We start from the raw sequence: 18,203 nt of genomic DNA on the forward strand, positions 1-18,203 counted from the left end.
CCTTCTGTCCCGCCCCAACTCCTCCCAGAATTACGCCTCTTTGAATATGCAAATCAATATAAATAGCCTTCTGTGAAAAGACAATGGGAAAAGCACGGGGGAAAATATAAGAATTTCAGCGAATACCAAGTGGAGGCAAAGGAAAAACGTACTATTTGTTGGTTTAAACAGTGGTATAATCAACAAAAGGAAGTTGATCGAGTGACAGAGTGTCGGAAAAACTCGAAAGATCAACTTCACAAAGTCGCACAGTGCCCGAAATAAAAAAGAAGTCACATATCAAAGTCGCTGTGAAAAGGCGAGTTGTAGCCCACCGTCTGAGTGTCATATGAAAGCGTATTAGGGTACAAACAAAAAACATAGGCACACAGTGGGAAAAAAGCACGAAATGTCAACTTTAATCTCGAAATTTCCACTTTAATCATGTAGTTTATTTTGCCATTAAAGTAGAACATTATAAACTTCATCTTAAAATCGTTTTTTTTACTAGTTTCTCAAGTAGCATGTTAAATGCTTTTTTCTGTGTTTGATCTTCTATGTGCTCTATGTGTGTGAATCACTACGTGCTTCCGTTCTTTCTCTTTCTCCGACAGGACACAGAATGCATTACATTCGAGATATTACAGCTCTCTGAATAATTAAAATACTGAGATGTATACGTGATATCATTTTCATGATGATAGGAATGAAAGCATGTTATTAAACATGGGAACACGGTGGCGCAGTGATTGTTCATATCTCACGCAAGAGGCTTGCTGCACCATGTGTGACCTTCGATGAAATAATTTATTACAGAAGTACTGTCTCTTTCAAACGTACTAACCTCCAATTCCTGTCCATACTTTTCTTTCTCCAATCGCCACACAATCAGCTCTGTAATAGACGTTAAGCCATTTGTAAGCTTAGAACGCCGATTCTTCAAAACTTTTAAGGAACATTGAAATATCTTCGTACAATAGTACATGTTTAATTATTCTATTCGTCAATCCTTCCAGTGTCGCGTCAGCACCAGCAAGAATACAGCGCAAGGCCGGAGCTATCCTTGAACTAGCTATACGCTGCGGCACCGTGTCCTCACATGTTTAATTATTAGCAATACAGATTATTTAAATGAAGTTAAAGTTTTATCTGTATACTATAAGCAACACATTTTGCTGCATTTCATCTTAAAAATGATATTGCCATCATACGCGCTTTATAAAGTAGCGCAGGTTGTGCAATATTATAACTGTAGTGTAAGTTTACAGTGAGGTGATTGAGTGCGTTTATAGTTCTTGGGATGAAACTGTTTCTGAAACGCGAGGTCCGTACAGGAAAGGCTTTGACGCTTTTTGCCGTGGTTGAGGTAGTGTGTACTTGAAACTGTATACCGATAATTCTCTTTCTGATCGATGTAGATCTGTGATTCACACTCAAATACAGTGATATAAATACTCCGAGTGGTGCAGTGAGAGTAATATGGAAAAAGATGATCTGCTGTGGCAACCCTTAACGGGAACAGCAAAAAGAAGAACAAGATGCAGTGAGCGTAACAACGCTAAAGCAGTTCTGGTATTTGGAATACTATGGCTATTCCCTGGCCCATTATATTGAAGCAGGTTAATTACAATCAGATGCATTACACTAATAAACAATATGCAGTTAATTTCAGTGTATTTATAAAGCCGCGTCAGGAATGTGGAGCTAAGAAAGAAAGGATGAGCACACAGGAACAGTAGTTTGACCATTCTGTGGACCATTATATTGCTACAGGTTAATTACAATCAGATGCATTAAATTTATGAACGATATGCGGTTAATTTCAGTGTATTTGATAAAGCCGCCGCCGTGGATGTGGATCTAAGAAAGAGTAACCACACAGGAACAGTACCACTGCTTTGACGCTGGGTGCCGCCAGTCTGCAAAACCGGGCGGATAAATTGCGTACGCCAAGGAATGAGTTACCGTGGAAATGTGCGTGGCTTTACGCCAAGTTTAGGTTTTATACATCGCGATTTGAGCGTGGAAAGGTTCGTACGCAACATTTCTGTGCGTACGCACCGTTTATACATGAGGCCCCTGGTGCTTCCTGTCTTGCTATATGGTTGTGAGACATGGACGCTATCCAGTGACCTGAGACGAAGGCTGGACTCCTTTGGTACTGTGTCTCTCCGGAAAATCCTTGGGTACCGTTGGTTTGACTGTGTGTCGAATACGCGGTTGCTCATGGAGCCCTGAATGAGGCACATTGTGAGGGAGCGTCAGTTACGGCACTACGGCCATGTGGCACGTTTCCCTGAGGGTGATCCAGATCGTAAGATCGTCATTGTTGGGGACCCGAGTGGCTAGACCAGGCCAAGGGGTCACCCACGTAACACCTGGCTGCAGCACATAGAGGGTCATTTCCGAAGGGTGGGACTGGACCGCATGTCTGCTTGGGGGGTTGCAAACTGGAATCCCACGCTGATTCATTTTGTAGTGGGTGCGGCAACTCACTGTACCAGTGCATTCTCCCCAACTTGACTTGACTTGTGCACATCTAAGCATTCAGATTGTTTAAACTGCAATTTAGATGCACAGTAAGTGCCATGAAAAACAACTCTTCTTTGTCTTCTGTAGATTTTTGTCATGAAGGGAGACCAATCAGGAAATGAGATGCTTTAATGAGCATGATCCAATCAGGCATGGGCTACATAATAAGCACAGACCAATCAAAGCTTGATTAGAATCAGTTTTCAAAAAACTGCATTGTCACCCGTCCACATTTAAATGCCAGGCTGGCATTCTCAGAAGCATTTGGCTCAGGAGGGTGTTTTCAAAAATCTCCAGGGTTCAAAATGCCTTTTAAAATGAAAAAGTACTAGTGTGCATTGGGCCTTAGAATACTTGGAATTATATTTGAGATCATATCAATTTCATGATTTTCATTAATGTATTTGTAGGATTACATTTTACAGATAAATTCCTAAATACATTTAAATGACTACTACTGTTAAGAATTACACATTTCTAAGTTGATAATATTAGTATGTTCTTGAAAGTTTTTGAAGAAAGTTTGTTTCAACACTGCAATTAGCCTTACTGTGCTGGAGACATTTTCTGCATTAGAATTAGTGAGAGGGTGAAGCAGAAAGAAAGAAAAGAGAAAGCCAGGAATTTGTAGTCGGTGTATTTAGGAAAAGACAGAAAGGCTCAGCACTTAAACGTTATTTCAATTAAATCAATGGGTTCTAGCAGAAGTCTATTCATAAACCCAGCCTTTTGGCATTAGATAAACCTGCTGTAAAAGTTCTCTGCATTAAACATTCAAGTGATTTGTAGTCAGTAAGGACTTTTCTCAAATAATGTGACAGAGTCACCTTGGAGTAACCCCTTTGTCTGGACTAGTTGTCAGTGTTTCAGAAGGCGAGAAACTTTGGTGGTGGGTGACTATTAGATGATAGTGGCTGTCCAAAATACAACAAAACACATCAGCAAAACTGCAGCCTGATGGAATGCAAAGCATGGGCTGTATGGAAAATCTGCTTCAACTGTCTTCATAAATTGTCTGGTTTCGTCAGATTTTCACATTAAATCGTGTTGCACTGTGACAGTGGCATGTGCAATGCTGCGATACATTACTGTTAGAGAAGGTGCATTCCTACCCAATGAATGAGAAGAAGAAGAAGAGGGGATCCAGGTTGAAAATGTCAAAATTCATGATCTTAGAGAGAATTTTATAGTAAAGTTGTGTGAAGGCTAGGTAGGCTATCACATTTTTACATAATTCATTTCTACTGTTTGTCAGTTTCTCTTTAAAACATTAGAAAGATTTATCTAATTTCGTTGCACAGAAATAAACAGAATATGTTTCATCTGAGGGAATGTGGTCATTTTTAATACAAAATAGAATTTGTAGTAACACTTTAGTTTAGGTACTGCAAAAATGCATCTGTCACTCAGTTACTCTTATGTAACAAGATCTTAAGAAAGGCTTCTTTGGGTCTCCATAACACTCACAAAGTATCGGTGAAGTGTTTACTGTATTCAGCTCTGCAATGTGACCTACTAACAAAGCGTCACTTTGGAGTGGTCTGAGGGGCTTAACTGAGACACATTTCTCCTATTTAGTATAAGACCTGTGAATCCTTCACATGAACAAGCCGTTTGACGTCATGTCAATGTGCCACACTGCACAGATGTGACTAACCTACTGAATCTACTGATGTTTTCTAAGTGTTGTGAGGACCAAAAAAAGCCTTTGTTAAGTTCTTGTTACATAAGTGGACATTTGTAATAGATATATTTTGCAGAACCTAAACTAAAGTGATACCATTTTTTTTACTTTTCTTTATTTAAAGATAATAGTAACATAATTGAAGTATATACATAAACAATTTACAAATTGCCACCAGGCTGTGCAAGTAGAGTCACGCAGGCCTTTATTCTCCTCACTAATAAAGACCCTATAAGCCTTTTGTTTGCTCTCGTCACTTGAAAGGCTGCCATGTGCTAACTAAACAACAACACTCTTATCATCTACAAAAAGACATTTCTTCTTTAGAAAGCATGAGTTTTTGTTTTATTCTGGAGGTTCTTTTGCGTTATTCCTGAAACAATAGGTTGTCCAAGTTTATGCTTATTGACAGGATACACTTTGTCTTAATTGATTTTCAGAATATCATGTTATGTTTTCTTCATATTACGTTTCACAAATTGATTTCATCAATGGAAGTGTTGCCAGTTGGTTCATTTTTCAATGAACTTCTGAATCTGTTTTGAAGGTGACTTCCTGAGCAGGGTTAACAAAGCAGTACTTAATCCTTACTCGTAAAGTGGCCAATTAAGAGGGTTTTGGGAAACACATGAAAATGTAGTTTGTACGACACGTACATGCATTATAAAGTTAAGAGTTCATCATTTTCAGGAAACACACCAGTGAGCAGTAAATTCCTGTGCAGGATATTCTTTCTTCAATCAGTGTGTTTGTTTGTGAGTCAGACCTTCTTTGCTGAGTAAGACATCACATTTGCTGGACCCCCCTGAGATATGACATCCTCATATGTCTGCTTCTGCAGATGTGGCAATTGAAAAAAGTGGGCTTCACACATCAGGAGCCCTAGCACACATCAGATGTAGAAGACCCTAAAGCCCTTCAGAGTTCCCTGGGACAAAATGTGCTGATCTGTAGTTACATCTATAAATATCAAGGCCTATAAAGATTAAAGTCGCTAATGATAGTAATGGTTGTAAATGGGAATAAAATGTAAATAAATTAAGCAACAGCTAGTTAGCCACAAAAGAGAGGAAAATAATTTTCCTGCTTTATGGTCATTCCAAGGAAAATAACCTGCTGAGGGTGCCACAGACCTTTTGGACAGACAAAGGCAGTACAGATGGCTTACATTTCAAGTGCCCACCAAACCCTTCTACAATGCTGTATGAAGCTTTTGGTGGTCAGATGTTGAATCTAACACTGGCAGAGCTATTTAGTCCACCCAATCTAAGGTGCAAAATCACGACTGGGAACTTGTTCAGTGACAGTGACTGCAAGCACCACGGCAGGGCACAGCGAGCAAAAACAGTAAATACACATAAAAACAGTATACGCCTGCTGTTAGTGGAGAACTGCTCCCATTAATTCTGTGATTAATGCTCGGGGTTTAGAAGGCAGTTATAAAACTCTTTCTAGACTGCTGGTTGGCAGCCCTGCACCTCTCATTGCTTCTGGGTGTTTAGCCAGTGGTATTTAGTGAATCCATCTGTTTAAAGTTAATCACTTGGTGCTTTCAGAGTCTCTGGATCTCCCCACCTTACAGCAGTCAACAAAAGAGGCTCCAGACCATTTTGCTTTATGAACCTTTCACCTTATTCATTACAGTGGTTTAACTGTAGTCCGTTGTTCTAATTATGCTTTTCTTGGTTTTTTAACTACAAGAAGCCATTTGTCATGCCCTCTTGCTGCAATGTGAATTTTATTTACTAAAGGGACACTTTTTTTGCAGAGCTTCCAGAGACCTTTCCCTCCTTCTTGTCCCAAATACTCTAATAAATCTGGAAGGGTATTCAGCTTGCTTACATTAATCAGAAGGCAATTTATTAATAATAATGTGAAATGGTTTAATATATTTTTTACCAGTCGATCTATGTTCCTACCCTCACCTATGGTCATGAACTATGGGTAGTGACCGAAAGAACGAGATCGCGAATACAAGCGGCTGAAATGAGTTTCCTCCGCAGGGTGTCTGGGCTTTCCCTTAAAGATAGGGTGAGAAGCTCAGTCATCCGGGAGGGGCTCAGAGTAGAGCCGCTGCTCCTCCGCATCGAGAGGAGTCAGATGAGGTGGCTCGGGCATCTGATCAGGATGCCTCCTGGACGCCTCCCTGGTGAGGTGTTCCAGGCACGTCCAACCGGGAGGAGGCCCCGGGGAAGACCCAGGACACGCTGGAGGGACTATGTCTCTCGACTGGCCTGGGAACGCCTTGGGATTCTCCCGGAAGAGCTAGAAGAAGTGGCCGGGGAGAGGGAAGTCTGGGCATCTCTGCTCAAGCTGCTGCCCCCGCGACCCGACCTCGGATAAGCGGGAGACAATGGATGGATGGATGGATGGATGGTTTAATATATGCCTTGTATAGTTAAGTGTTTTAGTAGTTTGGAACTCGAGTATACAGTAGGTTGATCCATATTTTAGAAATCTAGCAGAACAGACCCATATCTTTTGGCACACTGTGCTGTTTTGCTATTGTGCCTGCCATCTTCATCTCTGCTGTCAAGAATACCATGGATATAACTAGATAGGAAGGTGCCTGTGTCCTTGTTCCCCTCCTTGCCCCTGTGCTCTCCTTTATCTTTCTCCTACGGCTCCCCTCTCACTATCGCTCTCTCTGTTTCTATTACTGCTCATAATCATCACAAACCCAAAGCTCTATCACTCTCCTCTAGAGTGCCCCTCTAGAGCCATCAGTAGACATCTTCAAAAGGACTATCTTAAAGGACAAAGACTGTCCACCTGGGTTTCGTTCCCACTTTCCCCAAGTTTATCCATTCTGCCCAGCAGCTGCTCAGTGCCACCACGTGTGTTTAATGACAAGAGGCCACCAGAGTAAGTGACTTGAACAGTGAGTCAGTGGTGGGAATTGAAGTGACAGCCTTGTGGTTTGAATTCCAGTGCCTCCGTTACTAGTTGTAGTTAAGTGTTGCCACACACATGCGATCGATAAGAAGATAATTTATGCACCCAAATAAGTTTGGTTATCCACTAGACCAGGGGTTGGCGCTGTCAGATTACACTTTCTGTCTTTCCTCCTTTGCAGGCCATTTGAAGGAAGTCCCACCTGACTCCCCTGACCTCACTTCTGGGCCTGGCTCTCCTGACATCATTTCCTCTCCAGACCGTATATAAACGCCTTATTGTTAGCCAGAATTTAGTTCTGTATTGAGCTTGGACTGAAAAGACACCATTTACTTCATTTATTCCATACTTCTTTAAGTATAAGGGGTGGCTACCCCAAACCTTCTTTGTTGTATTTGTGATTCCTTCGGAGTGTAAAATGAGTGATATACAGTGTACACGTTATATCTTAATTTGTAAGCTAGACATACCAAATGTAACATTCAATAGGGTTTCAAGAACAGCAGTGCTTTGATATTTATCAATCCATATCTTTAAGGAGTGACTCAGGATGTGAAATTGAATATGGCAGAGAGGATGGAGAACGTATCAAACCGGCTTGGCAAGGTTGACTGTGTTTGGACATACATGAGCCTATAAGCCATCTGCCACAGGAAGACCATAATCTGCCCAGCTTGCAGGAACAGGCCACACCTAACCAAAGCAACTGGGGAAAGGGTTCTACCTGAGCTCTTTCATTGGTGAAGAGCTCAAGAAGGGATGGGTAGACTAATTCTATTGAACATTAGAACATTGTTAGAACATTAGAACAACCTGAATGAGAACAGCCCAACAAAGCCTGCCAGTCCTATCCACTTAATTCTTCCAAACTAACATCATACAACATACAGATATTATCCATATATAATTTACATTTGGCATTAATATGTGTCTGCAGAGACTGCTCCTGTGTATCTGCACAGTACAGCTAACCCCAGGTACTAACCTGTCGCTGGAATGAAAACTGGCTGTTTGTAATGACCAGATAAGAATAAGTGAAAAGAAGCTGATTTACTAGACTTCCATAATGAACTTTAGTGCTTTAGAGATGCCATAGATGTGACAGATGGTAGTTCAACTTCTCACATGCCGCCGCTGCCACTCTGTTCACTTTTTAGTGCAACACAGGTGTCAGGGTTGGAACCTTCCATCGTTACTTGACCTGATTATTGTGTGTCGATAGAACATGCATTTGCATTTCCACTCGTGTTCAATGTGAACTTCTGACCGTGTCACTCACCAGCACATGTACAACCCATGTTTTAATATGGTCAAGTGCCATCCAATTGCGACACATATCAAAGCTCTCATTTGACTATATGTGCCCATGTAACCTGCTACGGACAGAAGACAGTTTTAACGAAGACGTGAAACAGAATAGACAATCATGTTGAGCTGAGAGGTACCTTGTATGACTTGTTTGCAAAAGAAAATATGGTGGCAATTTGTTTGTTGACATATTCTGGCCCACACTGGGTATATAAGATGTGATTCTATTAAAAATGAGTTTGACACCCTTGATCTACAGTCACTGGACACAATCGAGCCCCAAAACCATTACACATTTTATTTTTTTGACATTAGTTTTTTTTTCATTTTTGTTCATTCTGCATTCAAATTTGTTTTAATTTGTAGATGAAAAATACAAATGAATTCCCAAACCTGCTGCCTATCGCATGCATACAAAATATTGAATGAAGCAGGGCCCAGCACAAGTACTTCTTGGATGTCTAGAGATTCATTACTTTTTGTATTCAGTTATTTAGATTTAGGATTTATTTGGCTGCGGTGGGTTGGCACCCTGCCCGGGATTGGTTCCTGCCTTGTGCCCTGTGTTGGCTGGGATTGGCTCCAGCAGACCCCCGTGACCCTGTGTTCGGATTCAGCGGGTTGGAAAATGGATGGGTGGATGGATTTATTTAGGAGTTACTAAAGGTCTGCATCAGCGTGCATCTGAAAAGACAGAAAATGTATACATTTTGGCTGTGAAGGTCCAGACGCCACACAGACTCCACACAGACAGCAAACTGCTGGAAGTAAAACTCCGCTCCATGGAGTTATGAGGCAGCAGTGTTGACCACTGTGTCACCATGCTGGCCATTGTGCAAGACCATTATATACTGTATTAATATTGAAAAGATCTCTATTCTTTATAGCCTAGTCAATGTTTGCTTTGAAACTCTCCAGTTCCAGTTTGCAAACATTTACAAGTGTAGGATATGGAAGAGGTGTGTGCTCAAATAAATTCTTTAAATAAAAATAACAACCTACCGGGTACTTAAACAGATGCAGTTGTTTTGCTTTCATCTTGTCTAATTAACACTACACAAACTTCCATGTAACGAGGTGGCCGTTTCATTTGAAACCACAGCCTGAAGCCAAGACCTGGTCCATTACCCAAACACAGAGACGCAGACCAAGACTCATATTGAGAAGATGACAAAATCATAGGTGTGTCACTGATCATCATCATAAAATAGACATTTATGCAAACTCTGATCAAACTGAACTCATGCCAGGATTCCATCACTAGTAGATCATAGTGTAGCAATGAGATCACACAATTAAATAACACTCACAGTGCCACAAGGTTTAAGTAGACTTACTGGGGGGATAATGGAGCTGGTAGCATGTAATAATTCATGCCGTCTCTTACTTGTATGGGTTTCTCTGTTCAGGTGCGGTGGGGTGAGAAAGGATCAACAGAAGAAGGTGCCAAACTGGAAAAGGCAAAGAATGCACGAGTGAAGTTGCCAGAACAAGAATTTGAACTGCCTCCTACTCGAATTTTGAACAATGGAATGCGAAAACCCCTTGAGCCTCGGAAGTGGTATTCACCAATCAAGGTAGGTCCTTACCAAAAATACTACAATCCACGTTAACCTTCAAGCCCACATACTGGATCATGTCTGGAAGTGTTCTGAATGTATTTATTCAAGATTATGACATATACTTGAATTTTATTGACAAGCAATGCAGTTGCTAGGAATTTAACTTGTTGCATCCATTCACATAACAAAGTAAACACAAGTAACAGCACAATATACTTAATCAGAATCTGCTTTATTTTACAAAATACACATACCGTGTTCCTAGAAATTTGATTCTGTTCATCTGGACAAAGTTCTTAAGTGGGAGAAATATTTCGAGACTTATTCAAGTCCATTCCTCAGTCTCAATTGACTGCAGGTTACCCCAACCTTATAAAAAGTACCTTTGCTTAATCACAGAGACTAGCACCATTGACAAAGGGCCAGTTGATCAGTGATATGCAAATTGTCCACTGATTAGTAGACGTGTGAACCATTCATAGAGGGTTGAGGAATGGCTGCAATCACAGCATACAGTGCATCTGGAAAGTATTCACAGCGCATCACTTTTTTCACATTTTGTTATGTTACAGCCTTATTCCAAAATGGATTAAATTCATTCTTTTCCTCAGAATTCTACACACAACACCCCATAATGACAACGTGAAAAAAGTTTACTTGAGGTTTTTGCAAATTTATTAAAAATAAAAAAATTGAGAAAGCACATGTATATAAGTATTCACAGCCTTTGCCATGAAGCTCGAAGTTGAGCTCAGGTGCATCCTGTTTCCCCTGATCATCCTTGAGATGTTTCTGCAGTGTAATTGGAGTCCACCTGTGGTAAATTCAGATGATTGGACAGGATTTGGAAAGGCACACACCTGTCTATATAAGGTCCCACAGTTGACAGTTCATGTCAGAGCACAAACCAAGCATGAAGTCAAAGGAATTGTATGTAGACCTCCGAGTCAGGATTGTCTCGAGGCACAAATCTGGGGAAGGTTACAGAAAAATTTCTGCTGCTTTGAAGGTCCCAATGAGCACAGTGGCCTCCATCATCCGTAAGTGGAAGAAGTTCGAAACCACCAGGACTCTTCCTAGAGCTGGCCGGCCATCTAAACTGAGAGATTGGGGGAGAAGGGCCTTAGTCAGGGAGGTGACCAAGAACCCAATAGTCACTCTGTCAGAGCTCCAGAGGTCCTCTGTGGAGAGAGGAGAACCTTCCAGAAGGACAACCATCTCTGCAGCAATCCACCAATCAGGCCTGTATGGTAGAGTGGCCAGACGGAAGCCACTCCTTAGTAAAAGGCACATGGCAGCCCACCTGGAGTTTGCCAAAAGGCACCTGAAGGACTCTCAGACCATGAGAAAGAAAATCCTCTGGTCTGATGAGACAAAGATTGAACTCTTTGGCGTGAATGCCAGGAGTCACGTTTGGAGGAAACCTGGCACCATGGTGGTGGCAGCATCATGCTGTGGTGATGTTTTTCAGCGGCAGGGACTGGGAGACTAGTTAGGATAAAGGGAAAGATGACTGCAGCAATGTACAGAGACATCCTGGATGAAAACCTGCTCCAGAGCGCTCTTGACCTCAGACTGGGGCGACGGTTCATCTTTCAGCAGGACAACGACCCTAAGCACACAGCCAAGATATCAAAGGAGTGGCTTCAGGACAACGCTGTGAATGTCTTTGAGTGGCCCAGCCAGAGCCCAGACTTGAATCCGATTGAACATCTCTGGAGAGATCTTAAAATGGCTGTGCACTGACGCTTCCCATCCAACCTGATGGAGCTTGAGAGGTGCTGCAAAGAGGAATGGGCGAAACTGGCCAAGGATAGGTGTGCCAAGCTTGTGGCATCATATTCAAAAAGACTTGAGGCTGTAATTGCTGCCAAAGATGCATCGACAAAGTATTGAGCAAAGGCTGTGAATACTTATGTACATGTGATTTCTCAGTTTTTTTATTTTTAATAAATTTGTAAAAACCTCAAGTAAACTTTTTTCATGTTGTCATTATGGGGTGTTGTGTGCAGAATTCTGAGGAAAAAAATGAATTTAATCCATTTTGGAATAAGGCTGTAACATAACAAAATGTGGAAAAAGTGATGCGCTGTGAATACTTTCCGGATGCACTGTATGTACAAGGAATATGTTTTGCTGTATTTAGTCTAAGACTTACATTTCACAATAAAGGCCATTCCATATAAATACACTACAGTCACTCAGTCATTTTCTAACCCACTTAGTCCTGAACAGGGTTTCTGGAGCCTGTCCCAGCTAGCATAGGGTGCAAGGCAGGAACAAACCCCAGAGAGGGTGCCAGTCCATTGCAGGGCTAAACGCAATAAAAAAAACAACTTAAAAACACAATGCAAAACAGAAGATGTTTATAATCAGGAAGACAATATAGGGGGTCATCCTTAATTGTGCAGCTATGCTGTTTATTATTGTGGATTAGATGAGGCAGCACTAAGGTGGCTCAACTAGGATGGCTGTCTTGGAAATACACCAGCTTCAGAAAAAATGGCTGCGGTGCTGGGATTTGCAGGAGTTGTGGTCTCTCCTAGATGATAGTTTATAGAAGAGATGGTCACCATATACTATACAATAAATTATTTGTAGTATTACTGTAAACTTGATAATAGTGTAGTGTTAATATATCAGAGTGTGTACTAGGCCCAGGGGTGTATTCAGGAATTAATTTTGGAGGGAGAGAAAGAAAGTACATGAATCATAAGTGAATAATAGGATTAGCAGCTATTGCAAAGCTTGAGTTTCGGGAACTTCCAAATATGATGAAAATTTTGTGAGTTATAGAATACAATACAATACAATACAATTTATTTTGTATTGCCCAAAATCACACAAGAAGTGCTGCAATGGGCTTTAACAGGCTCTGCCTCTTGACAGCCCCTCAGCCTTGACTCTCTAAGAAGTCAAGGAAAAACTCCCAAAAAAAACCCTTGTAGGGAAAAAATGGAGGAAACTTTGGGAAAGGCAGTTCAAGGAGAGACCCCTTTCCAGGTAGGTTGGGCGTGCAGTGGGTGTCAAGAAGAAGGGGGTCAATACAATACAATACACAGAACAGAACAAATCCTCAATATAATATAACAGTGGAATAGAAACATTATGATTATGAGGATTTTTTCTGTTTGGTGAAAAATAAAACCTGAAAGGAATCCCCCTAATAAATATCATACTGTCATGTACCTGATGCAGTGACACCTGCCTTTACGGTACACAAAGTGTTGATCGATGAAATTCACTGGAGCATTTATTGCAGAGAATATTTGTTAAATATTTCCCTGGGCAAACATTTTTTTCGAAATGCCCCATGATGCTTTGCGAGGCCAGATTGACATCACAGTGCTGTACCAGTCACGTGCACAGCTGTCACGCATGCTTACTGTAAGAACGTTTTTTAACATGACCACTGCTGGTTTGCAAGCGCACAATGAAGAAAATGCCGTTCCTACTAATGAGATGTACTGAAATCAAAGCCTTTTCCTCAACCTTGTCTGCTGAAGCACTTAACAGTGCTCTGAGATATTTTTCTCTGTCTTTAAATGCATTCTTTTTTGGAACTACCGTTTATTTCAAACCCCAGGGCTCTTTGACTTCTGTCAGTGAACTTATAACGGTAAAATTGGGTCCTGAAGCCATAAAGGTTGTGAAACACTGCTAGATTTCGATCCCACATCTATCCATCCATTATCCAACCCACTATACCCTAACTACAGGGTCACGGGGGTCTTCTGGAGCCAGTCCCAGCCAACACAGGGCGCAAGGCAGGAAACAAACCCTGGACAGGGCGCCAGCCCACTGCAGGGCACACCCACCCACACACACACACACCAAGCACACACTAGGGACAATTCAGGATTGCCAAGGCAACTAACCTGCATGTCTTTGGACTGTAGGAGGAAACCGGAGCACCTGGAGGAAACTCACGCAGACACGGGGAGAACATGCATTAACAAAATAAACAAAACACCTACAGTATTTAGAGTACTGCCACCAGATAAATAACACTGATCATCCCTGTGTACCAGCAGCATCACAGCATGGCTAATTATGCATGCAAATTAGCCATGTGCTCAGCAACAATCTCAAAACAAGCCTTAAAGGAGCCCTTCCCTTCCCACTCCTCTCATCAGAAAACACATAAGATACTACAGTATTTAGTAGAAAATGCGAAGCATCTGCACAGGTACATGGGAAACAAAACAATGTGCCAGGAGCTGCAAATTAAAACAATGGAACAAACAATGAAACAAGCCAGTCCCATGCTGCCATTTCGTTGCAAGGTGTGCCCCAAGTTAGAAACTTGGGGAGAGTAATGATCTGTATTTTATTTACTTATTGCTAATTTGCGGCTGTTTGTTGCATTTTGTTTCTGTGATTCGTTTCTTCTGCGTCTTTTATTGTTTGAGGTACAGTGGCACTGTGGTTAGCACTGCTGCTTCACAGATTAGATCACATTTTTGGCCAAAATAATCGGTATAGCATAGTTGGCAGACTTTTCCCTAGCCAAGACCACTGCACTATTATAGTCCACTCAAAACTAGCTCAGTTCCTCCTTCCCCATTGACTTCAATGCATTTCATGGAGTTTGGTAAAGTTAACAAACATTCCTGTGATTTCGTCAAGCTCGAGGCAAAGCGAGTTTTCTCAACACTGCCGTACACTAAATGGGTGCGTAATACAATACAATACAATACAATTTATTTTTGTATAGCCCAAAATCACACAAGAAGTGCCGCAACGGACTTTAACAGGCCCTGCCTCTTGACAGCCCCCCAGCCTTGACTCTCTAAGAAGACAAGGAAAAACCCAAAAAAACTCTTGTAGGGAAAAAATGGAAGAAACCTTAGGAAAGGCAGTTCAAAAAGAGACCCCTTTCCAGGTAGGTTGGGCGTGCAGTGGGTGTCAAAAAGGAAGGGGGTCAATACAATACACAGAACAGAACAAATCCTCAATACAGTATAAAAATAAAAATTGTACAAGTACGGAGCAGAATTTAACAGTAGATGATATCATATAATATGATTTGGACTTGTTTAGAGTCCTGGAGACCTCATCCATCAAGCTGCCTCCCCCATTTGGCCATTCCGCAGCTGAAACAGTGCTGGGCCAGCCAATCTGATGAAAGGACCCCTCCTTCCCACGATTCCTGCGATCCTCCATCAGGGATGACTTTACTTTAGGTAGGCAAAACAACTTGGCAGGTGGGCCGTGGCACCAAGTGCCACGTTTGAGTACCGAGAAGTGAAACAGAATAGGTTAGTTAGTAGCAAATTATGCCATCAGCACCACAGAGGGAGACTTAGATGTTTGCTATTTCTTCAATGTTTCTGACAAGTGATGTCCTTTGTCTCTGAACTTCACTATTTAAAACAAGTTTTTCATACTATACACAGTGAAAAATGAGAATTTAAATAATAACACATAAAACATTATTTATGGCTGGAGCAAGACAAAAGTCATTCTTTTTGTGAGCATCTAATAGAATGCCAGGTTTAGAAGAAAATGATGTGGTTGCTTTTTTGAAATGTGCTTCCAAATCTTTCTATCATGACTCATCACAGGAATCAAACACTCGTGGACTGGGTTTTCATTAAGAGGTTCAAAGGCAGGTGTTTGGAGGCCCTGGCTAGCTACGTGAGACACTCAATAGTGTTTTATCTTCAATTAATCCTCTCCGAGATTTTTTCATGAACGTCTTACTGATTGATGCCTCTGCTTTTGTTAGTTTATTCAGTGCTTTGAGCCAAATAGTAATGTGAAGTGCACTATATAAAAAGTAATTTATATTGCTGTCATTATGAATTGTGAGCACTTTAGCTATTATATTTTTCAGATATTAAGAGGTTTTGTTCCGTAATATATTTTCTTTAATGGCTTATTCCTTCACAATTACTTTCACAGCATTGTTTTTGCTTTCGGTGACAGGATACTGCAGTGGTTTGGACAGCTTCTGGGATAAGGGTTCAGCACCCGGCCCAGTCACTGTCTGTGCCAATGTTGTCCATGTGTACTTCTTTCTTCTTAATTCTCAAAGACTTTTATGGTTGGCTACACTTCATGTGAACTTTGCACTGAACAAAGCAAGTTCAGAAAAAGAATGTGCAGGCAGGTGCTTCTGAAATACAGGGATATGATTGCAATATTAATTAAAACCGAAAATCTCTACCAATAAATGTAGCTAGTTGTAGTGCCTTGCTACACAATTTCTAAGGATGGGCTTTTCTGTTTTGCCAAACAAAATCAAAATAGTAAATGAAATTAGGAGCCAAAACAAAATACCACAAGAGGTTAATTCTGTTGGTTTTGTTTCAAAGTTTGCTTAACTTTGGTGATGCCAATGCAGAGGTTTCATGGTTTCTGCCTCTTGTGATAGCCACCTTTGCTGCGTGCAACTTCTTTGAGTCTGTGACTGATTTTCCATAACTGGCGAGAGACCTTCTGTCTTGCAGCATTTTGAAAATGGTTCTCTTCTGCATTTTCCTAGTGTTTTATTTGTTCATCTTAGCTTCTGCATTGCTAAGATGATAGGGGAGCGTCTGTCTGCACTCACTTTGATTGGCCAATGTACTCAGGTGCAATAAGGTAGTGACGTCATTATTTCATGTGGCTGTAGTTCTCTGTGTGAAGAAAAACATCCCAATATTTGTGCAAAAAATTCCCTTAGCAAGTTTTAGCTGTGTCTCCATGTTGTTGAACTCATTTTGAAGTAACCATCTTGATCCACTATACTAGTTCTTTTCATAACTTTAAAAACTTAACTATAACTAAAACTATAAAAAAATCCCTTTCGCCCTTCAGTGACACCTTCTGTCCACACAGACATAAAGAAGCACATTTGCCAAGATTGCACATCAAAGAGGAACAATTCAGTTCTATGACCTTATTCATTCATCCTTCTTCTAGACTCTCTTTCATTACAAAGTCATGGAACACTCGATTCTATCCTAGCAGTCTAGGGAGCCATTCCTGCACATACTATTGCCAGGCCAGCAACAGTACAACAATTCACTCAAGGTGTCAGTCACCAATTATCCTACCACACACATTTTTTAGAACAGAGGAAGCCCTTATTCAAGCCCAGATTCTTGGAGTTGGTGGGCAACAATACTGATAATGTACCCCACCATAAGATTTTAATCCAACCATCCATTCTTTTCTAAGAGGTTTATCTTGTTCAGTATTGCAGATATTGTGAAATTGTCACTTAATAAGCTTTAAAAAGGTGAAGAAGCCTCCAAAAATCCATACCTAAGGTCAGGCCAACCCTGATTCTGATCCAGGCCCCAGGTACAGGCGAGCCAAACCTAAACCTCAACAGGCTGATGTCATGAACTGGAGCCTCCATGAAAGCAAAAAAATGTGAAGCTTCCAGGCTTCATTGGCCAGACCTGGCCTTCACAATTTGCTGGAAATAAAACCTCACCCTGTTGGGGCAATCCCCATTCAAATGGTCTGCCTTGCAGGCCTAAAAGGGATGAATCCCCAAAATAACCTTAAAATGTTTTTCAATATCATAAAAAACCCCACCAAAGAAGAGTAAACTTCTCCTGAAGATGGGCCAACAAAAGAATCCAGCCGGGGCAGCAGCCCATTCCAGGACACCCCCACTCTCTCTCATAATGTGGAGTGTGGGTGGAGAACCCACCAGTAGTGACAGGGTCAAGATTTAAAACTGACATTCTGACAGCAGCACTTAACATTCTACCACAATGTTGGCCACCTTTAAATATTAATTTGGAAACATTATTAAAATCTTCATTCAGCAGATTCAGGATTATGAGTCAGTGTCCACCATTCAAAATTCTTCCTCTATGCTTCCTCAAGCGTGTTTTGGTGCTCTGCCTTTGCCTAAGCTATCCTCCTTGTCATAAGGAGTTTCCAATAAAAATCTATTCTCTTTCCAAACTAATCCTCTCTTTAACAATATCAAAGATTTGTCTATGTCAAAGTTACATGCTGTCCTTAGGCATGACAAAACAAAGCGACATTTCTGCTTATTCTGATTTTACTGCTCAGTTTTATCTTGTCTTCTGTCATGCGATTCAAATATGCAAGAGTTCATAGCATTACAGCATAATCTGATGTGCTCTTTGTGGTGTGGCAGGTGGCCAGCGTCCATGCCCAGCCGGGACTCCCCTGCACACTATATTCAGGGGGAGCAGCCTTGGACACTGCAATACCTCCCCCTGGACACTAGATGGCCGCCCCCCTGGGCTGGAGCAGTACCTCGGATTCCC

At 41.3% G+C, this 18,203-nt stretch overlaps 1 protein-coding gene across 1 annotated transcript in view; it reads left to right on the plus strand.

Annotated features, from left to right (window-relative positions):
* The window catches only part of LOC114645829 (anthrax toxin receptor 1-like), a 242,445-nt gene that overhangs the window by 125,583 nt on the left and 98,659 nt on the right, over nt 1-18,203 (plus strand). Inside the window, exon 16 of the mRNA XM_028794072.2 lies at nt 9,808-9,975. Coding sequence (XP_028649905.2) covers nt 9,808-9,975 — 168 coding nt within the window. The remainder of the gene's footprint in view (nt 1-9,807; nt 9,976-18,203) is intronic.

The sequence above is a fragment of the Erpetoichthys calabaricus genome, chromosome 1 (genome assembly GCF_900747795.2).
Source record: "Erpetoichthys calabaricus chromosome 1, fErpCal1.3, whole genome shotgun sequence".
Taxonomy (NCBI): domain Eukaryota; kingdom Metazoa; phylum Chordata; class Cladistia; order Polypteriformes; family Polypteridae; genus Erpetoichthys; species Erpetoichthys calabaricus.